At 34.4% G+C, this 25,935-nt stretch overlaps 1 protein-coding gene across 2 annotated transcripts; it reads right to left on the reverse strand.

Moving 5' to 3' along the window:
* Positions 1 to 10,495: 10,495 nt before the first annotated feature.
* On the reverse strand, positions 10,496 to 24,425 carry LOC127842312 (homeobox protein Nkx-6.2-like). 2 transcript variants are annotated; one of them, XM_052371746.1, is made up of 4 exons: positions 23,580 to 24,425; positions 18,372 to 18,544; positions 13,465 to 13,645; positions 10,496 to 11,685 (listed from the first exon to the last, which is right to left on the reverse strand). In XM_052371746.1, the coding sequence occupies exons 1-3, from the start codon at positions 24,034 to 24,036 to the stop codon at positions 13,466 to 13,468; spliced, it is 810 nt and encodes a 269-aa protein (XP_052227706.1). In that variant the 5' UTR covers positions 24,037 to 24,425; the 3' UTR covers positions 10,496 to 11,685; position 13,465. The 2 variants fall into 2 exon arrangements, with proteins under 2 accessions (XP_052227706.1, XP_052227705.1); XM_052371745.1 differs by having other exon boundaries at positions 10,496 to 13,645; positions 23,580 to 24,424.
* Positions 24,426 to 25,935: the final 1,510 nt, after the last annotated feature.

Consider the following 25,935-nt stretch of genomic DNA (forward strand, 5'->3'; position numbering starts at 1 on the left):
ATTTATTTTATGCTTACCGGTGGTTTATTGAGAAATATCAGTGATTTAGTTTTATCTAAATGATCTCTAGGACAAGTTTGAACATGGGCCATTCCGGGCCTAAAACTAGGTCACGGGGTCACTTAGTGCGTTTTTTAACATTCAGCATGGTGTCCGATCTTCACCAAACTTGGTCAGTAGTTTTATGGAGATGATCTTAAGGCCAAGTTAGAACATGGGCCTTTCTGGGTCAAAAACTAGGTCAAGGGGTCACTTAGTGCGTTTTAAAAATTGAGCATGGTGTCCGCTGTTTTTTGTGAAGACGACATGCAAAATATTACGTGACAATGCGGCATGTGGGGGTATTCGTCACGTCTGTGACAAAGCTCTAGTTTTTTTTACGAAATTACGTCATTATCCCAGCGAAAATCTTTAGTTAAACTCTTACACAATGTGTCCCGATTTTCGTAATTCCGTCTTGACAGAATTGTCGTTCGTGCGGTTAGGTATACCTACTTCCGGTGTGAAGGAAAACAATGGGGAAATACTACTGTTCCATCGTTAAATGCCATAATTTTAGCGGTATAATTTTTAAATTTTCAAAAAAAGTAAAATTACATAAATTGCCTACAGACTCATGTACAAGAAAAGCTTGGATGATGGCAATTAGCCGGAAAAATTGGTTTCCAACGGCGTATACTCGCGTCTGTTCCGACCACTCTCGAGACGGAATCGGTCCAAACTCTGTTGATCGAAACAAAATTCCTACTGAAAATTTACCTCAGCGCAAAGTAGTACCACAACATGAAAGAAAGCAGCGTACATTAAGACAGCCACTTCCAGAAAATATCCCTGTCACCCCTGCCCTACATTTCCATTCGTAAGTACCAGACAGGTAGCATGTTTTGTAGTCATAATCCATATTGTCCACATCATGTTCAAAGGGTTAATAAAAATATACGTTTCCCCTATAGTTTCATCCATTCCTATGAATTCAGCCACCAAATGTAAGACATATTTGGATAAACATGAGGTATTTATCTTATTTTGGTCAGAAAAACTTTAACATGGTATTAAAAGGGTAAAATAAAACACAAGAAATCTAGTCAAATTTTGATAATGTATTTCTTTTATTCTATATAATTTTACATACATACATACATGTAAGCGTTATGCATATAAACCAACAAATTCATGAACATTTCATTACTTATAATAAATAATATGTCCGACAGATAAAATGAAAAATAAAGAAATAAACACTACCACCCGCCCTAATTTTCCCCAAAATTTGGATGAGAATCTAGTTATTTATTTTCTATTGCCTAATGTTGAAAATTCCATCACAAATGTCTCGTTTTTTGGGTTTACTTTTGGTGTTTTCACTTCATATACACTTATATTTGTTAATGCAGCATCAACTTACTAAAACAATATCCCGGAAAGAGAAAAAATAATGCATTTGAATAGCAACCGTACTTTCGTTTAAACAACTGACGACAAAAATGATTCGATTTACGATGTGAATCTTAATTTAGATTTAGTGAAGATTCGTTCATAAGACACAAAGACACTATTTTGTTTTACGGATCATTTCGGCTTAGAGGAGTGGGTGAGTCATGTAAAATATTGAATATTATATATATTTTTTTATAAACAACTGGTAGGAAGAGGAGTTTCAGATAATTGGTCAGTAACCACATTTTAACTAAATCTTTTGACCTGTTAATTCTTTTTAGCTCAATTCAAAAGTGAAAAATGCCCATAATATCACTTTAAAATCGATAATCCACCGAATTCAACAAATATCCTCTATGTATTATAGTTTATTAGTACGAACAAAATATGCACGTCATTTTATTTATTCAAATTAACAAAGGATATCGTAGTGCTCCATTTAAATGTTTCAAGAATGATTATAATGGTTATATAGTTGCGATGTTATTGAAAAGCAATGCATGTCCCGCTAAAAGTTTAGATTTTTCGTTAATATTATGTTTTACAAGTGAATGTAACAGATGTAGTATGAATCTTAAACATATAGGCTTCGTATGTTAACTTATCGGGATATTGGATATGAACGGTTGAAATATTAACGAAAAATCTAAAATTGTACCGGGACATGCATTGCTTTTTAATAACAGCGCAACTATAATGGTTATAATCTTTCTTTAAACATTTAAATGGAGCACTACGATATCCTGTGTTCATTTGAATACATAAAATAACGTGCATATTTTTACGTACCAATAAACTATAATATATAGTAACAATCAAATATAAGGTATTTTAACATTGCATATTTAATACATATTGTGTATTTTCATTTAACATTGAAATAAACATTGCAGAAAAAGTGTCGATATTGCTTTTATTCGTCCATATCCGCACGTTTCGGTCATATCCGCGGATATGAGTCATATACGCATTTTAGACGGACCGCTTTTTACCCGGGATACTCGTGATACCTACCCGAATGGGAGACAACTTATGTACTTTCGAAAAGACCTAATCGATTAACCATGTCGTCTGCTGAGAGCGGTTTGTGATCCGGGCACCTGGAGACGACTTTATCGCCTCCAAGTATGCTTTCTGAAGAGCGTTCGTGATTAGAATTAAATTTTCTTTCAAATTAATGTCGTTTAATGGCATTTATCAACTATTCTTTCGTGCCGTTTTAGGTTTCAAACCCTAATGGTTAAGGATTATCGCTTTTATACGATGTCGTCTGCTCTCGCGCGACAATACGGGACTCAACGGTTTCCGGCAAGAAACCCAAACTGAAAAGAAATAATGGCGGCTTATAACAATAAAAATAATAGTGGCTCGTAAAGAAAAAGAAATTGACTTTTGACACTTAATTCCCAGGAATGATAGAGTTTTACTCTATGATCCGTAATACGCGCTTTTCATTTAATCGAGTTTGTGCACATGGATGGAGATATTCTCGAATTATTACTTAAAGGTGCGGTAATAAATGGACCATGACTACAGTTTTTATGTCACGATTATGTAGATGTGTCAAGGTCAAAATGAATGTGTGTGGCTCTTCGTTTTATGAGAAGAATGACACCGTGCAGCATAGTTTCGAGGCTTTAATTCATTTAATGATCTACAATAATGGCTGTGGGAACACACAAACTATGACAGAAAGTGGAAAAATGGCTGCAGACTTATCGGTCTTATTATCAGCAGCAACGCAAAACTCATCATCGTCGTCGTCGTCGTCATCATCATCATCATCATCATCATCATCATCATCATCATCATCATCATCATCATCATCATCATCATCAACATCATCATCAACATCAGCAGCAGCAGCAGCTGCAGTATAATCATCAACATCATCATCATTATCATCATCATCATCATCATCATCATCATCATCATCATCAAAGATGAATCATTTATGTAACATTCAGTGATGTTTACGACATTTAACACTTGCAACGCAAAACTCATCATCGTCGTCGTCGTCGTCGTCGTCGTCGTCATCATCATCATCATCATCTACATTACTACATAACTTGTTCCAATATTTCAAAAACAGCGTGTATAATTACGGTGGATTTAACAAAACGAAAGTTATGAACAACGGTTCAAATGGAAGTTCATTCCATCCTTTATTGAGCCTTTTTTCTCAGTCTAATTTCTTGCGAACAGTTTTTCTACGCTACCATCGTTAACATGTAAATATAATCATATGTGAATTGGAATTTCAATCTTAACTTCATTTTGCCTTATTTCTTATCCTTATTATTTGCCACCCGTATTTCTAGTTTATTATTATTATTGTTATTATTATTATTATTATTATTATTATTATTATTATTATTTATTTTTATTATTATTATTATTATTATTATTATTATTATTATTTATTATTATTATTATTATTATTATTATTATTATTATTATTATTATTATTATTACCCAAATTACCCAAACTGGTAAATCCTCACAACCAAAATTAAGTAATACATCATAAATGTTATTAATGAAATCAGATTACACGCTTTCACGAACGAATTTTCGATTAACAGTTGACTCGCGGTTATGCCCCTTGATGGAATGCCGAGCGATCGAAGCGCGGCAGGAATGTAGATAATTGTGTTGACCATTCGGCGTGCTGTCGGATAAACACGGTTTAACGGTTTAATTGCACACCGAATAATCCCCGCCCTTTCCCTACCGGTATGTCAGGCTTTATTGAATTATTGAATGAGACCCGTCAAACTTGACGCTTGCTAAACGGAAACTCTGCATAACAAAAAAACGTTGTTACCTCACATAGCGCGTCGACGCAAACATAGCAACTCTTTTGTAACGTGTAAGCGTCGGCGTTTCGCAAAATGAGTAACGTGTAAATTGCGTTCACGTCGCCCACGATCTTTGGCTTTGTAATAAGAGCTGATACGTTCGTGTGATTTGGCGACGACAATAATTCCTTGGCTCAAATACAGAGCTAACACGTTTATGTTGTTAAAGCAACCCATGCGTGTTGGCGCAAATTGAGATGCGTCAATGCGTTTATGCTCAACGTCTTTCGTGAACGGTTCCGTTACGCCAAGGCAAAATACATCGTCGGAGCATAGTGTACTTTTTTTAAAGACAATGTCTCTTTTCTGTTTTGCTTCTGCTCCTTATTTTTGTCTAATATGATTTCGTTATAATATAAAATTCTTCATTTGAATACTTGTTATTGAAAATTGATACGTAATGCAATATAAATTGATCGAAATTAATCGGTTAACAATCCGAAGTCAGTTGCTCCGGAATCTCTGCATACTAGTCCATCGAGTTCGCCTGGAAAAAGCGCCAAGGGAAATTAATCATGCATAGAAGTAATTTAACAGTATTAATCGTGGCCTCTAGGGGAAGATGTAATGGGGTCCTATTTAATTTGTATTGTGAACATATACAAAATCATTTATATGCGATACTCTGTCTTAACGGTCTTGTCTTGAATGGAGATGTATTTCATCTAGACAGACAAAATGGTCTCCCGATATTTCGTTGCATTTCCTTTTAAATCATGATGCAATTAATTATAGCTGCGGATTTAAATTGATTTGAATGAAAAATGGTGATGTCATCATTGTAAGAATGAATATTTCATTGTAAAACTGTTTACAGTCAATAAGATAACAATTAATTAATATGTAGGTAAATAGTTCTTTCTTAAGATCGCCGTGATATCATCTCGTCTTACTGTTGTCCCTGATTCTAGAGCTATGTGATCCATTCCGATGAATCTTGTTTACAAAAGATATGACTATCTACCGCTCTGATTTAATAGCATTGTTACATCAACTTCGCTGCCATGATGATGTTACTCATCCGAGGTGTCCGCCTGCGAAGGACGCCGACAGATAACGTCGGAATCTCGTCGCGCACGAGACTTTGTAGACATAGGCGGGATTTTGACAGAAAGCAGCAGATAACATTCACTTTGGGGTTACAAATTGCGAAATTTCATTGATAGTAACTTTTTCCCAAAATAAAGTCATTCCGTTGATTCTCGCCACAACTATCATTTAAAATTTGTCGTCTGCAAATATCAGAGTTGGCGCGTGGATTAATTAACAGAGAGACCCGTTTGTTTAGATATGGATATTGCTTACGTGTTTGCGTAGCTTTGCAAAATAGGCATGCATCGCGGTCCGTTCAATGAAGAATTATTAAATGTAATTAATTTAAAACGGAAAACTATGGTCTTTTCTCTGTGTTCAAGCTCATTATAAACCCGTAGACGACCTTTGATAACTACGGGTGATCGATTTAGGGAAAGGAATTTCATTATAAATTACGATTTCCTTTGTCGAATATTCCAACTTTCGATCTCTTCATCAACTAAACAGACATGTTATAGTAAGTAAAGTATCATCATTTTTTTTAAATCCCCCTTTTTTTCTTTTCATTTTGTGATTTTTTTACTCGGAATCGCTTCTATCAAGGTTTGAGTTTCGTGAATTGTGCCTTAAATAATAATAATAATAATTCGTGTTTTGTATCGAAACATAATGAAACGGAAAACCGTATCTGTCGTGATAATATATTGTATAAATTTACGAAAAGATCGCATGACAACGTATCCTGTGCTCTCTATCGCTGTTTATGGATACAAGGAAGTAAGTAGACTCCGCTCGTACCCTGCATCTGTCGTACATATTAATGTCGCTCCAAGCGTTTTCGATCAAAGATTTTTTTTACATACACGGGATCATCACCTTAATTTTTTAAATTAGACTATAACTATATTCTATGTTTAAATTAAATATACGTTATTTACTTTCATTACCACTGTACCATTTTAAAATATGGTCTTGGGCTTTATTTTAAACAAAGGGCAGACGAGAAACATAAACATGCTACCGTTGTTTTCGTCTCAATCCTAGTATCCCATATCAAGAAAAGGAATTAACCATTATTACGCGCCCGGTTATCAAAATTACCGGGATTTGTGTTTATTGCATCTCGGCATGTTGATAACAATCGCTCATCTTCAAAACAAGCCCTTCGCCCTTGTTCGGCAAAACTGATCATTTACCTCAAATCTTCCGCAAACACACATCAACACGTTTGTAAAGGGACTATATTTCATTCGATGCAATAAGTAAAATCCCAACCCCAATACAGATCACGCTATCGTAATCTTTTTATCATCTAAACGACAGATTTAGCGCTGTAGATTTTGATTTATTCCATATTGAAATACCCTCGATTGGCCAATCTAATACAACAGTTTATATCATGTTTACTCTTGGAGCGGCGAAAGTGTAAATTATGATTAGAACGCCACCTGTTAAATTGCAATTGATTTCAGTGACAAAAGATCATGGCAAACTTAACTTAATGGTTTCTGACAGTTGACGGTCTCTGGATGCTTTTCTAATCACTATCAAATAAATCAGAAAGTTTGTTTTATTGTTTTAATTCTCCTCCTCCCCCTCTAGTATCATGACCATGAACTAGACAAAAAACACGCACCATTTCCATCGCTTTGACGATTAACAACGCTAGCGTCTTCCTCCTCCTCAAAATGATAATGATAATAAATTAATAATGATGATGACGATCAGCATAACAATCATACTCACAATTACAAGCACAAGCATCATAATCATCATCACCAACAACGACACCATTATCATCACAAATGAGCATCATCGTCATCAAAGTTGTCATCAGAATTGCCATTGTCCTTATCATAATCACAACCATCACAAAAAGCATCACCACCATCCTCAGCATTTGAGCATTATTCACAACAACAGTATCAGATTATTTTGTTGAGAATATTTAAAATTGCTCTACGAAAAAACGTCAGAGACCGTCTTGTTGAAAATGTTTCTAATGTAGCAAAAGCGATAGTGGTTCCATTCGGATCGATCACGTGTCCGGCTTAGGTTGAAGGATTGTGCAAATAGAAAACTACTTGTCACCGAATAAACCTGACAAAAATGGCGATAATTCTGTTCAAAATATTTGTCCATTGATAAAAATTATTTAATAAGTTGTGTTCAAAGCCTTCTTGAGTGCACCGGTAGTTTGATTTGATAAGACATGCAGCAGATACCGAGCATTGCCGGTTTATACTGTTCATTATTGGATTGCTGAAAAAAAGGTATGCCCTGTCTGACGTCTTTGTTACTGACATCATCATCATCACCACCAACACCTCCACAACAACAATCCTCCTCCTCCTCCTCCTCCTCCTCCTCCTCCTCCTCCTCCTCCTCCTCCTCCTCCTCCTCCTCCTCCTCCTCCTCCTCCTCCTCCTCCTCCTCCTCCTCCTCCTCCTCCTCCCCCCCTCCTCCTCCTCCTCCTCCTCCTCCTCCTCCTCATCATCATCATCATCATCATTATTATCATTATCATCATCATCAGCAGCAGCAGCAGCAGCAGCTAATCTGATCAAAATTCGGAGCATCAGTAACTACTTCTGCTACTACTTCTACTACTACTAATTCTACTAGTACTTCTGATACTGTTACTGCTACTGCAACAACAACTACAACAACAACTACAACTACTACAACAACAACTACTATTTCTACTACTGCTATTATCACTACAACTACTACTTTATCTACATGTTTTGTATAATGATTTTCAATTGAACGTTCTGCGACGTTTTCCTGCTTTCAAAACCACAGTCCAGATTTCTTTGGAAACCGATTGGTCATGCTTGTTTTTAGGTTGTTCATCATCCTAAAGAGCCGATATCAATTTCAAACCCAACATAGAAATAATATCCTAATAACAACTGACTGATTTATACGACATAAAGACTAATTTATGACCATCGAGCTAACACCGCTTTAAGACGTTGCTTGTTCAATCTGATATCATTTTCTATTGATCAGTCGGTAAAATATTAGACAGTCCCATGCGCTGTTTTGATAGCGTCATTTCCCAATCGTATAAATATTTGCCGGTGCTTGCTACTGTTGCAAACGGAAACAATATGGCTGATTGATGGAGGAGCATCCGAGTTTAAACACAAAAGACATAAGTTAACTAGCTTTAAAATGTCATTATTAAACAATGTGAGGTGATGTTTCTTAAACCCACACGTTCGGGGAAAACATATACACATTTTTTGTGCCACATAATTTCCATCACTCATCGTCTTGTCTGCAACACCAACACGTTTAACGTGATTTGAACACGAAATTAATTTAATAATTAATACTTAATATCTTAATATGGTTATAGGTGCTGCATAATTTACGGGCAAACGCTATTTCATATGTGGGGTAATATTGAATATTTGAACTGGATGTTCACAATGTTTTCAAATTTTAGTTCCATTTTTTTGGATCTCGATTTAATACCATTGTTGAAGGAGTTCCAGGTTCTTCCTTATTCTTGTACACATGTTTTTTTATTTTTAATTTTTGCATTACAACCCATTTTAAAAAAAGCCCGATTCTTTGGCACTGGGAAAGAATCGGGGACGCATCAATAAAGAACAGCTGTTATAATGTGTTTACCAGTAGAGTTGATTAGTAATAGCTTGAACACAAGTTTGACAATCTTTCATAAGTTCTCATTTGAAGGATTATCCAAACAAAATGCTGTGTTAGTTGTGGGTCACTAGAAGCGTAAATACCTATATATGCATACCATCAGGGTCACATCATAACAAAAAAACAAATGGCAATTTTATAACCAAAAGCTGAACAAAGTACTTGTCATCAATCGAGCTGTTCATTCCAAACCCATCAGATCTTCTCGCCAATGCCGCAGCCGCTTCCGAGTATGTTGCACAGCCATCGCCTCTTCCAAATTCTTCCCGGATGGACGAAGTGACCTTGGCACATCTGTCATCGTGGCCTAGGGTATAAGGCGTCCGCCTCGGAATCGGGAGGTCGAAGGTTCGAGCCCCATGGGGAGCGTTTGTCGAAGGATGGATGTTTGTCATGAGACTTGTACCGATATGGTCGGCTCGTGAGTGGCGAACGTTAAAAATGAATGGTTACCGACTTCTATCCGCCTGGCGCCTGGCATAGTGATAGGAGGTGGGAGGTACATGGCAAAAAGTGTCTCATACGCCAAATTGGCTGGCCCTTTCAATAGGGGTGACAATATAATAAAAAAGACCTCTTTCGGTTCCTAAGTCTCTGATACAAATGTCGATGATGACTCTCCTGTTAGTGAAACTATCATGAAGCTCAAAAAGATCTTTTAAACAAAAATGTCTTCAAAGAACGAGAGCGGGAGTTGGTATACTGGTCCCACGTCCACAAACACGAATTGAAAAGAAGTCAGAATGCAGCCATAAGGAGCTGTGCAGAGTTGCTAAAAACTTTAACTGTGAATTAAGCTATCGGTTTGTAGCTTTTGTATCAAATTATTTGCGTAAGTGCAAAAAATAATAATCGATGTGTTCTTTGTTAACATTGAGGTATGCTGAAAAAATGTCAAATGTTTGATAACAATATGTACTTTCAAAATTAATTTCAAGTTTGTATTGCGTTATTAGATTGTTAGCTTAACTGTTCGTTAACGTATTCGGCAACAAATGAGCCGTTGTTTGAAGCAATCCGGTGACAATACTTGTAAGGCCGAGACATTCCTGTACTTTTAAAGTTGCATATATTCGGACTTAAGTTTCAAACCACTAAGGGGTCTATCCTTGAAGCCTTTTGTTTTGCTGGTTTCTTTTCTTGATGATCAAAGCAACTTTTAAACAAAATCTCGTCGTTAGTCAAATATATTTTTAAGATCTTACACTGAATATAAAAATGACGGAACTGTTTTCTATTGTTTGTATTAAGTAAATACAAATCCTTAGAGGTGATGATACAGAGGATAAATTGGGGATATTAAAATGGCGACGCATATAATTATGGAGGTGCTTGTGATAATTGTGATTTAGAATTTGATTTTTTAATGATCCTTTGCATAAAAGATATTGTATAAACGACAATGGCATCATCTGTGCTTTTTATTGTTACTGATTGTTTATTACGACATACATACAGACTCAAACAAACGAAATCCAAACTGTACGTTTCATATTTATTTTTCTTGCAATTCAAATATCATACATATTCTATATTGATAAAGTTTTTCATTGCACATGTATCATGAATTGAAATATAGATGACACGACTATTAACAATTAATATTTGCATAAAATATGATATCTTAATGGAAACGGAAAGCAAAGCAAAGGTGTTGAAGAAAGTATTTCATTTTCACACATATAACTTATAAGTGAGTCATATATTACATTAATACCCAACAAGCCAAGTCTAAGCATGTTATCTCAAAATGAAAATGTTTAAAAAAAACATCGAAACTTTATTGACCATTTTTATGTTCTATACGAAGTTTTATTTCAACAAAAGTGAACACAAAAATGTAGTTAAGACATATAGCCCCTATATGCATACTTAAGCAAATAATAATAATAATAATAATAATAATAATAATAATAATAATGATAATAATAATAATAATAATAATAATAATAATAATAATAATAATAAATATAAATATATGAAAATTCCGTTAACAGTGACGTTAAATTGTCGAATATGCATTTAGAATATAATTTACAAAACAACACATATTATTTTTCTAGAAATAGATTACCCCACTTAGGACCCTGTGACAAAAAAGTGACAATTTATATGCCGGGATGCAACCTCTGCGCAGATTTTTGACTGGAACAAGCATAGCTTTATCGAATCCCTGCCGTTATAACCAACCACGTGATGATATCCGAGCCACGTGGTACAATAATTTTGCCGTTATTTTTTAATATTTATTGTATTGTATTGACCAAAATTGTATGTCAGAGCATGGAAAAACAACTCTGCGGTGAGATTGGCCTTGATGGTCACGATTGCGCGATCGGGTCCAAAGTCAGGTTTTCTATTCGTCTTGTGTACCGAACATGTTCATTTTGTGTATAAACCAGGGTGTAATCAACGATTTGAACAGACTTGTTACATATTGCCGACAATTCCAAAACTACTGTCGTAAGATTTAAACCAGACTCTTCTCAATTACAAAAATAGGTTTATATAAAATTTTAGATTAAAAAAAAAAATTAACAATTATTGTTCATTTTTTTAACAATCGTAAGGTCTAATATAGAAATACAATAAAGCGCTAACGCTCAGTGTATCTTAGCGGTGTGGACCCGGGAGGAGACGTCGGACGTCAATATTTTGCACGCGCGACCTATATAACAAAAAATAATAATGGCCGGTTCGTATACTATTAATTGCCTCTATCGCATTTTACGGACTTAACCCGATCATATAGATAGAGATGACCAGATTAATGTCAGGAACACTATTTAACCCATTAATGCCTAGGGTCTAGAAAAAAGGCATTGGCAAACAGCGAAGACCCGGATGAGACGCCGCATTATGCGGCGTCTCATCGGGGTCTGCGCTGTTTGCTTAACGGAATTTCTGTAAGAAATATTTTAAATATAGAAATAAATATACTAGACAATCCTAATTTTGGAAATAAATTGATCTAATTTAGAAGGATGGGGGAGTCTACTAGGCATAAAAGGGTTAAATACATAAAATTATGTTCCATAACTGCATCATTCCAGGAAGGAACACGTGGTTATATATATTTTTGTATAAAAAAATCACATACATATGTGTAACTTTTGCTCACAGATTCGCTGAAGCAATATTTTTAACCTAAAGTAAACTATTAAATACAAAACCTAGGATTTTTGTGATTCTATTCCAGAGCTTGACAGCTTTCTACAAAGCTTGACTTGTCGTTGGGGACGTCTAAAAACTACGGAAACACATGTCGCAAAATTTAACAAATTACTAGCCACGTGTCACTCTTAGAGATCTCGGGCTACAGGGTCAACTCTCGCGAAGCTGCGAGAGCTTAGTTAGTACAGGCATGACGACAAGCCGCAACTCAATAGGGATTTTAAGGGATAGAAAGCTACGATCTGTGACTCTTGCAGATTTGAGAAATGGCTGATAGGTGCATGATTAATTGCGTTCTCTTTCACGACATACATCGGTCCACTTTGCGGCAGCAATTCAATGCACGCCGACTTTATTTGCCTGCCCGATACGTCTTTGTCCCTTATCTGTCCGTATTAATGTTTGATGAAAGCACGCTTGTTTTAAAAATGAAAACTAACCCAACGTGTGGGGAACGGAGAAAGTAATAAATGATAACCTAAGATCATGTACAGTTGACTTTGGATGTAGGAATTAGTTTGAAAACAAGAATGTGTCAATGCCAAAGGTAGCCTAAGACTTAAATTCAAATAAGGAGTTTCATTTAATGTAACAAAGGTCTTTGTTTGGAGGTTTTTTGTGCAAATCCTTTCGCATAAGAGCACGTGGTCATAATAAACATACCTGATTTGGCACGTTCGGTTCATGGGAATGCATATCATTGCCTCAGTGCAAAGGCGTTTCAATTAATTGAATTTTGTTTTCAATGTAGATCGTATGTGAGTTCGATGCATTTCGAAAAATCATTTTACAATCTTTAGCTATATGAAGATATTTGATCTCTAATGTTACCAGGTCGACGAACCTCGTTGTAGAAATGTAGGCTTAACATATTAATTTTATATACACAATGTTACAAGTTTTCTCACGTATCAATATACTTTCAACTCCGATTTTATGAGTGTTCTCTTATTTACTTTGCGACGAAAGTAATAACTGCATCTATAACATAAAGCTCATTGATTATTGGAAATTCACATGACATCAACGTTTGTTGATTTTTAACAACTTTTTCATGCGGTCCTTGAGTAAGTATAAGCTATGTAAAAATACCATATGTATTTGCAACAATAATGTTACCGTAGACCCTTGTATAACGCTGACAAATAGATTTGAAAATTATAAACTGTTGTATTCCGAATTTGGAATTTATCTTATTCAGTAAAATATCACGAATCGCCCCAAATCCGACAATACCACTTTCTTAGTCCATTAAAGCATCAATCAACATTACATCACTTAAATGAGCCAAAATCTAAGCTCTCGTCTGTCAAAGGACTGCAACTTCCGGTCATTTCGTCCTCCAGGTCACTCTGACCGGAAGCGTCTGTGACGTCATCATGTTTTTTCTTCGCAGTCGCCATTTCGGCCGCGTGTTTTTTACGCCACTTCGTCCGTCTGTTTTGGAACCACACCTGAAAATAGAAGTAGTACTATTGTAAGACTCCTTTACGTGTAGAACAACGAAGACATCAGTGTAGATTTCTTGGCTTAGGCCCTTTGGAAATAGGTAGACAGTTAACCCATTTATGCTTAGTGGACTCTCCCATCCTGCTAAATTGGATCAATTTATTAAATTTTTTAGGGATTTCTAGTATATTTATTTCTATATTTAGAATATTTATAACAGAAATTCCTTTAATCAAACAGCGCAGACCCTGATGAGACGCCGCATCATGCCAAGGCTTTTTTTCTAGACGCTAGGCATAAATGGGTTAAATACGTAATGAGACTACATGTTCTTATACTGCTTCTTTAATTGGACACAAATTGAAACTTTCATATTCACTCATTTATCTACAATTTTTGGATGAAAATAATGGATTTGTAAAGAAGTACATGTATGTATGGTCTCTACGCAGTTTAGCACAAAACTCAATGTTCAGCTTATTTTAGTAATTCTATTCATTTACTTTCCAAGTTTTACATGCCACATTTATCATAAATACGTGTTACTTACAAAATGCAATAGCAACTTCAATTGGGCGTAAATAATTTTATTATACTTTTTAAAATTACCATCGTCTATACCCGACGGAAATAAAGGATATTTGATGTAAACACAATTCTGAAAAAAATTACCTATGGGTTCTACAATAAGTAAAGTTCAGCAGTGTGTATGGAAATCACACATATTACAAAAATAAAACGTTTACAAAATATCAATAAACAAACACATGGAACATTAACAGCTTAATAATAAACATATATGTACATGTTTGTCATGTCTTGTTGAAGTTAAAATAAGTCAGCCTCATAATCTCTCCCCCACTTTTGTCATCCCTATTTACACGTATTTTGCCGGTAGGTAATGCGCATGTATGGGCCTGTTTTCCTCCAAATTATGCAACGATACATAGAGTAATTTATATTTTACTCCGGTGCGCAATTTGTTACATCAATCAAGCCTGGATCCCAAATCTCGACATCGTTGTTTGGAGTTAAAGTTACATGTTTTGGGATGTTTCTTAATCAATGTTTTATCGAGGGTTGCTACATATGTACTGGACGAACATTCCTTACAACAAATACTTTTTTATGTTACGTTTATTTGATGCTATACCAAATAAAGATCTTTTTCATGCACGAATTCAAGTGTTTGATTATTTAGAAACTGACATTTTTATTTGCTGCTAATTATTTCTGAAAAATCACAGCTAATGACTAAAATGCGTGCAATGACATACACGGGCAGCGATATAAATGCAGTTCAATAAAAAAAAACCGATTAACTAATAGACAAAGCAACGCAACACAGAAACGACAGGCAAAATCTTTAGTCAGTTTAACTGAAATGAGCGTTTTTTGCTTAATTATTATTTATTTGAATAATAGGTGCAGAATATATACTTCACAAACTTGAAACATTATAACTCGTACTCGGGTACAAACAAAGTGACAACTTTAAGTTTAGTTCGCTACCATAGTTTGCGTTACGGCCCTCATAAGAGCGGATTTGCGTCGCTATACAGCCATAATTTAAGTGATGTTTTGCCTAAACCTGTAGCGAAACATTGCATACACCGCCATCATAGAACCATTGAGGCTTATTTAAATTCTAAACATCTTGAGACGGTGGAATTAACGTAAATTTATTGTGTCCCAGCCTCGGCGACGGCAGTTAGTTAAACAACGCAAACATCACATTAGAAAGCTAATAACACTTGTAACAAACTTTGGTTTTGCAGAATTATGTGAAAACAGTATCGAAAGAGCAACATACGCCTTCATCTACATAAAAAGGGTGCGCAATTATGATTGCAAACAATTTCATTTTGGGAATTTTATGTCGAGTGTTCGATCTCATGGGGACATAACATCGCCCCTTCAGTTTTAATCGTATTTGATTGAACAGCTCTCGATAATTCGTGTTGCAAAAAGTGCAGGTTCAACTGTGTTGATAGTAACCGATATCTGATGAGTGGGACGCGGTGACGTTGTCCATGTGTAACTCTGTCTTTCAGGTATTTAAGTAGACCTGCTGAGATCGTCTGTGTAACATGTTTTTTTGCAACAACAAAACTGAACGTTATAACAGACATACGTTTGTTTTAAATTGTTAAATGCCTATTGAACGAAAGAAAAATCTTAATAGTTTTATTACAATTTTGGTGATACAAATGAGTCGCTTTTAATATTATACAATAAACTGTAATCGAAACTCGAGGTTATTGATTTAAAATTGCGACAACACATTTGGCAGCAATACAAAGCAGAGATAAAATAAACTAATATTCTATAAAACATATTTTAGAAATTTCAGCCATTACAAAAAAGAACGTTTCCATAACGAATATATCATGGGTGCGCACAAAGCGGCTCTAAGCAAAGTTGAAACTAATCATTTAGGTAGATTTTCTCCACTTTCGGATAATTTCTAATGATATATTTCAAACATTTTCGGACACAGATGTAGATGAACTGATAGAGAACGTGGATGTAGATGAAGACACTGATGAACTGATAGAAAACAAGGAATTGCTTTCAGCTAATGAACGTAAGAACCTTGGGCAAGTAGAAGAAACACCAAGTTCTGAGTTGCAATATTAACACAATACTATTAAGGTATGTTTTGATCGTTTGAACATGACATCATAATTATAATTGTGCTATTGTTATTTGTATGAAATAATTGTATTGTCTTGCAAGGAAGCTGAAAATAAAAATAATGCGACAAAAGGAGAGAAACGTCTAATACGTTACAATATAACACCGAAGCAACATGAAAAGTTGATGCAACATAATCAATAAATGAACATAAAAGAGAAGCACAAAACCACTTATTCTCCATATATAGTAACACTCTTAAATGCGATGGCTGGTTAATTAATCTTGTAAGAACGGTGATTAGAAAACCACTGGTACACAGTGGACCCACTTTAGGTGAAAAGCAACTCCGCAAAGTAAATAGAGAGAATGCTTATTTGAAATGGAATGCGAGATTTATAAATGGCTACGTATAAAAAGGTATGAGATAAGGCCTCGCGCGAGTGGAGTCATTTACAGCAACTAAATTGACTTTAGAGGGTGTTGTTTGAAGAGCTAGGGGTGATACAGGGTCGGATGGAAGGAGAAGTAGTAAAATGTAAGACATATGCTGATATTATGAATCTTTTTTGATGGAACGCAATTGCATATGTACTGGGGCAATGATAAGGCGTCGACTGTTGTAAATTATTGTAAACATGGGATTTAATTAAATTAAAACTGTTACGATCTTTCTGGTAAAGATGTTTTAGGCAATGAGTCATCTTACAGCTGAGAAGGACACAGAAACATGGCCCAGATAGTTCATTTCAAAATAAAAATAGTTCAAACATTCATCTTTATTTAAATTAATGATGCAACTTTCTGTATGATCATCAAATTCATTTATTAGAAAAGCTTAATTAGACTGTTTGCTACGTGAATGTTTGAATAAATAAATAAATAAATAAATAAATAAATAAATAAATAAATAAATAAATAAATAAATAAATAAATAAATAAATATAAAAAAATATAATAAATAAATAAATAAATAAATAAAATTAAAATTTTGCATAACCCAGCGCATGTTTCTATGTTTATGTCTGTTGATGTTGCTGTGACGTCATTCCTAAACACTGGTGTGAAGGGTGATTTTATTGGTAGCAAGTTTTCTTGGACATACACATGGATCTCTTAAGAAGATCATGGATACTTGAACGTGTCCAAGTGACGAGTAAGACGCCTGCAGAGTGGATGTAGATCGTCTATGGACTGGGTGCATTGTCAGACTGAATGGGGTTAGTTTTATGAAGTATTTTGCAAGCAAATAATGGAGATGACGTCAATGACATTGTCTTTGAAATATTGGCGTTTTAAATAAACAATATGGATTGATCATGTTACGCGTGATATTGTTAATACTGTTGTGTTTGCAACTTAATCATTGTGTACGCATCATTATCTCGGACCATTATTCATTTGAAATTGAGAGTTAAATAGATTGTCAAACGATATTAAACAATCGGTAATGTTATGGCACAATTTGAGAATGTATGCCTGTACAAGATATAAAGTACATGTTATGTCTTGTTATCGTTAATACTAGTTTGATCGTACATTTGAAACCACAGTGTTGCACCCTAACCCTTTACCCCCCCCCCCCCCCCCAAATTAATGGAACATTTAAACCAAGTGACCCGTCTTTCCAATATGCTCTTTGCTTTCTCCTTCGTGAATCGTTCCAATACAACATTTTTTTAAACAACTGAACAAAAACCGTTACCAGCACTAAGTACCCTATGTCTTATGAACAAACGCTCATTCACAGATTTACAAAAAAAAACAGACAAATAACACATCACATTTTCCTTTCATTACAGCGCTTCTTTACAACTTACATAACAATAAAAACATAAACACGTGCATACGAAGCAATTTTTACTGATAATAAGCAAAATCGACATGACATTCAAAGGCAGAGGCTTCTCTTCTTAATTCATAATGCGCATAAGATATATGTCTTTTCTCGAAGACGCTTTATAATAATACATTTTTTGTAATTAATATGAATAATTTGAATGATATATATTAATTCATATGCTTGTTTATGCATGGTAGAAGGTACACTTACAAAACTTGTCTCGTTCACCGTGAATAAAGAACTCCTTGTACCTTAACTTGACTCTCGGACATGCCGAGTGCGTACGCAAGTCTAGCTCTTTCCGGTCCCGCCAAGTATTTCGTCTGCTCGAACGTTTTCTCGAGCGCGAAAATCTGCTGACCGGAAAACGTGGGTCTCGTATGTTTCTTCTTTCCGTCACGATCTATGATGACGTTTGACTGACCTGAAAATGTAAACCTTTCAGTGAACGCGTGCCTTTTTAAAATTAAACAATATTAATACAAGCAACAACAAAGACAACAACACACACAATTATAAACAAGAACAGCAGCACAATAACAACAACAACAACAACAACAACAACAATAATAATAAAAAAAATACAAAAAATAAAATAAATAATAATAATAATAATAATAATAATAATAATAATAATAGTAATTTATATTATTATCACTGTGATGATGATGATGATGATGATGATGATGATGATGATGATGATGATGATGATGATGATGATGATGATAATGATGATGATGATGATGATGATGATAATGATGATGATGATGATGGTGGTGGTGGTGGTGGTGATGATGATGATGGTGGTGGCGGTGGTGGTGATGATGATGATGATGATGGTGGTGGTGGTGGTGGTGATGATGATGATGATGATGATGATGATGATGGTGGTGATGGTGGTGGTGGTGGTGATGATGTTGTTGTTGTTGTTGGTGGTGGTGGTGGTGGTGGTGATGATGATGATGATGATGATGATGATGATGATGATGATGATGATGATGATGATGATGACGATGATGATGATGATGATGACGATGACGATTATGATTATAAGTAACATTATTATTATTATTTCAACTATTATTTTTATCATTATTTGTTTATATTCAAAAATGAAATGAGAATGAAGGTTTGAAACTTCTGCAGGTGTTTCGAACATGACAATAAGACAAAAAATGCGTCTTCCGATTTATTTTCTCAATCCCGTTTAATGCTCATTAAGTCTCGTGTTTATTTTAAGATACTGTTTTGAAACCCCGATCAAGCAAAGAATTAAAGAATTCATTGCCGGATAATAAAAGAATAAAAGTTAAAATTCGACGCATGCGCACTGCATACATTTTTTAACTTTGGGTTTGTTTCTTCATACTACAGGTCTTAAAAATTAAGTAGACTCAGTATCTTTTAGCAACCTTTCAACATTTGAGACATTTATCAAAATATGAAATGATGCCCGAATATTACAGTTAATCTGTGAATAACTAAATGGTTTGATAAATAGGCGTAAGTCATCGATCCGCCGTGATACAAATTGCTGATTTATTTACTGTATATGAACACACGCGTCCACTAATCGGGATATATTGGGCGAAAATAAATAGACACATCGAGAGAGAATTAATTAATGTTTGATTTATTCTTTAATAAGGGGATGTCAAGTCCAAATTGGATTAAGCTGTTGAGTTAATAGGCTTTGAATGGCAAATTAATATTTAACCCGACAGCTACCTAATTCTTCTCAACGTTTCCGTAGGTCCTGAAATTAATTGCCGACATGTGACCTTACGGTATATTCAACAGACGTACTCTTTCGCATAACAGATGGACAAGTCGGTCAATGTTACGTACATTCAGATTTCATGTCAAGTGCTCTATATAATTAAACAGCATACACCACATTTTAATGTAATCTTATACTTTTGGAGGGGCATACTGCTTAGCATCAACATTTATGATTATAGAATTTCAGTTATTCGTTTCTTTGCCTTAGAATCGTTCGCAAGAACTTTTTTCGGGAAAATATTTATTTATACTGAACTATTCCGGTAAATAGTCGTTAATCGCAACCGATGCACACAAATTGCCCCTCCTGTTAAAACATCTGAAACAGTTAAATTATGAGGAGATACTTTTCCCATCGCCCAACGCTGGTGTCTTAAATGAAGGTCTGACGCCGTAGGATCTCGTACATTTGAGTCGTTCTCTGGTAAAACCGTGCTGAACGCATGCGTAAAATAACTCCCAGATTAGCCTGTGCAATCCACACAGGCTAGTCAGGGACGACACTATCCGCTAAGACTTTTCGTTTCGAAGAGACTTCCTGTGAACGAAAAAATGCATAGAAGAGGAACGTGCCGTCCCTGATTAGCCTGAGCGCACTCTACAGGCTAATCGGGGGCAATACTTTACGCGCATGCGTTAAGCCCGCGACTCAAAATTAACATAAACACCCACGGTGTGATTTGAGCCATGTCGATATGGGTGATCCTGCTATGACGCCGAAATACACCAGTGGTTACAAATGCTGTCAATTAAACATATTACTTGAACAGTGTATGCCAAGCGAGAACAAAACAGATATTCTGTTCTTTGCATGTCGTTTATTGATGTCATTAGAAATTATTTTCTACAGAACACACATGTACTGCTTTATATTTAGATATGTAATTACGATAGCAGAACGACAAAAAAATATTTCATTTCGTTTGAATATTAAGTCACCCTAAATATTTAATTTCCTATAATTTTTAATTACACAGAAACATGCAACGAAAACATTAACCAATCTGATACTTCAATTTTTAGTTGTATGCCTTCGTTAAACGACATTTGACAGCGCATGCGCCAATTTACATAAAATTATGCGCATAAAGTATGCAGGGCTAGATGCTTGTTTGTATGTTTGTAAGAAGACTTGCATTTACATAATAGTGAAGTAATTATTTTGTTATATTTCGACGTTAAAAGGTATTTTCGTATCACGAATACGAATACTAATATTAAGAATTTGTTAAATGATTTTTTTTTATATTTTGAATAAATGATCCGTAAATATTTACGTCAATAAGATGGAAAATCCTCGCGACATTTTTAACGGGCGCAAGAAAATCAGTCGTATACAAAAATAGTATTCATGTATGTATGCAAGATGTACGTTTACACTTTAGACAATAGTTGTGTACATAGTGTTTAATATATTTTTTATACTGTAGTAGGAAATGCATTTGTTTTAATGCGTGGCTATGTTAAGAGGAAATATCGTCGACATGCCTATTAAACGTGAATATTTGGACGTTGGTATCCGAGCACACTCATTCGACATAATTATATCGGCATTGGCGTTTACCTACTGTACATACATTTTACCGGGGTATCTTCATGAACCGTTAAGCTCTCGGTTAACATTTATTTTACGAACAAGCATTTTTATTTGGCAGATATAAATTGATATTTTATTTTTATATTGAAGTATTTCGAAAAGAATGCTAATAGATTTACGTGCGTAGTTATTGAATGATGTATTGGCGCGTACACATATTTTGTACACACCGCTTTCATCCAAACAAAAACAATATACAAAATGAGATAATATCCTGTTATGATAACATTTTAAGACATTATCTGTTAAATCATGAGTTGAGAAAGGCTATAGAATTCTATAAACGTTCATATGTGGTTAATATATCATTCATATAATATAAAATAGGACATATCAAATACTATTTTCTTAAATTACGACAAAATAGATGTATTGAGTTACCAGTTTGAATATTTTTCACTTTTCTGTCCAATATTAACATCTATTTCATAACTAAACTAAATAATGCAATAAAAGTGTGTATAAACTTAAATATCGCATATTCCTTCATCTTAAAATAAAACAAAAAAGACATTACAAGATAGCTGCATAGTATTAAAAAAATACAACATATTATACCTAACATGATAGTAAAAAGAACAGTGGTTGTTCATCCTATAGGCTGTTAAAATGTGACATAAATACAAGTTTCACATTATGTTACTTCCACACAAAAATGCTATTGATATTTTTCGAAATTCTATGATAATGAATGTTATGTAGCAAAAAATATAATCCTCATAATTTATACTAAACACACACACACACACACAACTATGATAACATGATTATACACACTTATGTACCATGCATATATCTACTATATTTGTTCTCCGATCAAAATACATGGAAGTCGCAAGTGAAATATGTAGCCTGTAATTATAATAAATGTAAACCAGCCTGAGCTAATACTTCCACTACCATTTAATGTACCACCGCAACCACCACCATCAACATAACTGCTGAATCTACGTGCAGATTCTTAATCGTTCCGTAAAGATTCATACTAAAACGCCATACCATAATAATTTTTTTTTGAACAAATTCGAAATATCACTGAATTTAAAACTATAATGGTGTGGAGAAGTAAACATTACACAAACTAATTGTAGAAATAAGACATAATTGGATGTATTGTAATAGTTAAATATCAGATGTTTGAGTTAATCCAAAACTACAAATTATAATATGACTGTTGAATATATGTTGGTAAACATACATTACCGTAATACTAAAAGGGTTTCCCGCACAAATCTATTCACAGTAATTAGGCCAAACAGTAATGTTAGATCCTCTTAGAACCAACAACAACACATATCGCTTTTAAATTAACATGTCTAAAAAGAAACTGCGATGGTAAATAGATATAAAAATAAATAGTCACATTTTATTTATTTATTTGAAGAAATTTTCCTGTGTATATATCAAACTATTGAAACATTTGTTAAACACCTTATGTTAGCGTTCCATAATGCTTGACTGTAACACATAAGTATGAAATTGTGTATTTTTTCTACTATTATTGTATTATGCACCACTGGATGGTACTGTATTGGTGCTATTTGTAAACAAAATACAAAAATACATATATTATTCTTGGATGTATTTTACAATAATATATTTTAATAATTAAAAAAACACAAATGTTCATGCGCTTAAGTTTTGTGTACTATAAAACAAACCAAAAATCAAACACAACACCATGTTTGAGTTGTATACATTTAAATTAATTAGAAATATTAAACACAATTAAACAAAGCAGTCGCCGTTTAAAGCAATAGTTAGTTGTACTGGTATGATGCATTTGCTTAATTTTGATTATTTATGTATATAAAAATTCTTACATTATTTGTGTTTTGTTTGGGTTACATTTTTTTAATATTTAGATTTCAAATCTTAGTGTTTATAAAGTTCATACAATTTGACCGTAATATATTAAATGCATTTTTTTTCTTTTAAAATAGAAGCTCTTTGTGTATACCTTGTGGAAAAAGATATCATGCTAGCGTACGATATACATCTAAATTTTAAATAATAAATATTCGGGATGTTTGATAACAATAACAAATTTCGATTTCCGGTAGCTCTAACGGTCGGTTACCTGAGGGTCGCCAGGAATGGTTGCTCATGACTCCTGGCCAGTAGATCGGCGGGCGGCCCGGAAGTTCCGCGAGCTTGGAAAATCTAGCTTGGGGATGGAGGTACATCCCTGCGTTCAATGGGGACATCCCAAAGGAGCCTAGGGGGCGGCTCAAAATGTCTGAAATTCTATGTGGGGTCGCTTGCGCCCACGAGAGTCCGAGGTGTTTTAACGTTGACTGTGAATAGGGACTAGAGAGACCGGAATCCGAACCGGAAGTGGTTATCGGCGCCTTCATTTCTGTGAGGTTTTGTAGCGCGGCTAGCTGCGGGCTGCTGAGAACGAACGCTGAATGACGTTGCTGAGATTCCGATGACGTAAGCGGTGACGACATGCCCATGCCAAATAATGATGTCATAGATGATGAGGCCGTCTGGTAGCCAGCGTTCGCTGCCTCGTTCCCACAATAGTCCAACATTGTTAATGGATTTTATTATGTTTAATGATATTTTAAACAAATCCCATCACATAAAGATGCACTTTTTATACGAAATTCACGCCTCAAACCTTAGCTCGTTGAAGCAAGTTTTTTTCCGTTTTCAAGCAAGTCTTATTTTGCAGCAAATGATCCAAAGCTTTTCCATTCTTAAGTCAATTTCCGCATAAAATCCACTCCTTTGCAATTTCTGCAAATGCAGGTATTTTCCCACCACAAGCGAAATCTATTGAGCGTAATTTTGTTATTTAATAACGCACCGATTTCCTTTAATCCATCTATTCTATCTAATCAAGCTTTCTAAGTACCCAGGCACATTACCTGAGTCGTAGAAAGTGAAGGATCTTATGAAATTTTCCGATACATTAAATAAATACTGTGACAAATATTAGCCGAGATAGCGGATAAAGAAGGAATTTGTCCTCAGTTATACGGCCTGCTCTGATTGGCCTATTTTTGATGAATACTAAAAGGCGGAGCATTGCATTCACCAATGGAATTAACAGATATTTGTCACAGGCGTTGGGTATGTGTCACACAAAGTAAAGACAGAAAGTAGGAATAAAATAATATTGATGGTGATACCACTTATAATTGTAATAATAATAATAATAATACATAAAAAAATAAAAAATAAAATAATGAATGAATAAATAAATACATAAATAATAATAATAATAATAAAACTATTATTATCATCATCATTATAATAATAATAATAATAATAATAATAATAATAATAATAATAATAATAATAATAATAATAATAATAATAATAATTATTATTATTAGTAGTATTATTATTAAATATTATTATTATTATTACTATTATTGTTAGTATTATTATTGTTATTATTATTATTATTATTATTATTATTATTATTATTATATTATATTATTATAACATTTTTATAATAAATATGATAACAATAATTTATTTATAAATAAGTAAAGCACCTAATATTTATATTGTGTTAACACTTTCTTGCATACATATATTATTGTTTAAGAATGGTGGCTCGACAGGATGTTCACACCTTGTGTTCTTCTATGTTTACCATTTATCTAGAACATTATTTCATCGAACACAAATTTGTTTCAAATGATCGTGAACATCCACATGTCAAATCGCTACTGTAGAAGGAGACCATTTCTACAAATAATAGGACTATTTCTAGCATATTACGCGAAACGAATGCCCAATGTTTCTGCGTGTCTCCGATGCTAACATGGCTCCTTAACAGAATGTCGTCGGATTAAATGAGCCACACTAAAACTCGACAAAATTAATCGCTATCAAATGTTCGTCTCTGACCAAAGCACGACAGTCTGTCAAGAAATGTCGCGAAAAGCCACAACTTTAAATCAGTCTCAACTACTCGATTAACTTGGGCAAACTTGATTCTTTTCGCTAAATGGGGCCGCTCTATTAGAACTGTCAAACGCCTGGTAACAAATGGAACATTAATACGTTCGGTACATACTCCTTTGAATAGACAATTTGACAAAATAGGAAAATTTAAAAGCATATTCCTATTGCCATAGTTACGGGAATGATATAATACTCCTAGCTTGACCTCTTAATAATTGTGCGAAGTGAGATATTGGACGAGTTGCCATTTTCGAGTCAGGTTCTTATTCAAGTTAATATACACGACAGACGGGGGTGGGAGATCAGAAACGATTCTATGAGATGGAAATGTTTGCTTTTAATGAATAATATTATGTCGTTAACAACACGTCACGCAAGGCGCTTATGACCGGTTAATAAAAAAGAACAACGGGACTTTAGAATTTTTGAGATAAAGAATTTTCCGAATGTTGAAATGCATATTGGGAAAAATTTGACGACTGTAATAAAACCGGTGAATTTGCATGTTT

This window comes from Dreissena polymorpha, chromosome 8 (genome assembly GCF_020536995.1).
Source record: "Dreissena polymorpha isolate Duluth1 chromosome 8, UMN_Dpol_1.0, whole genome shotgun sequence".
NCBI classification, from domain to species: Eukaryota; Metazoa; Mollusca; class Bivalvia; order Myida; family Dreissenidae; genus Dreissena; species Dreissena polymorpha.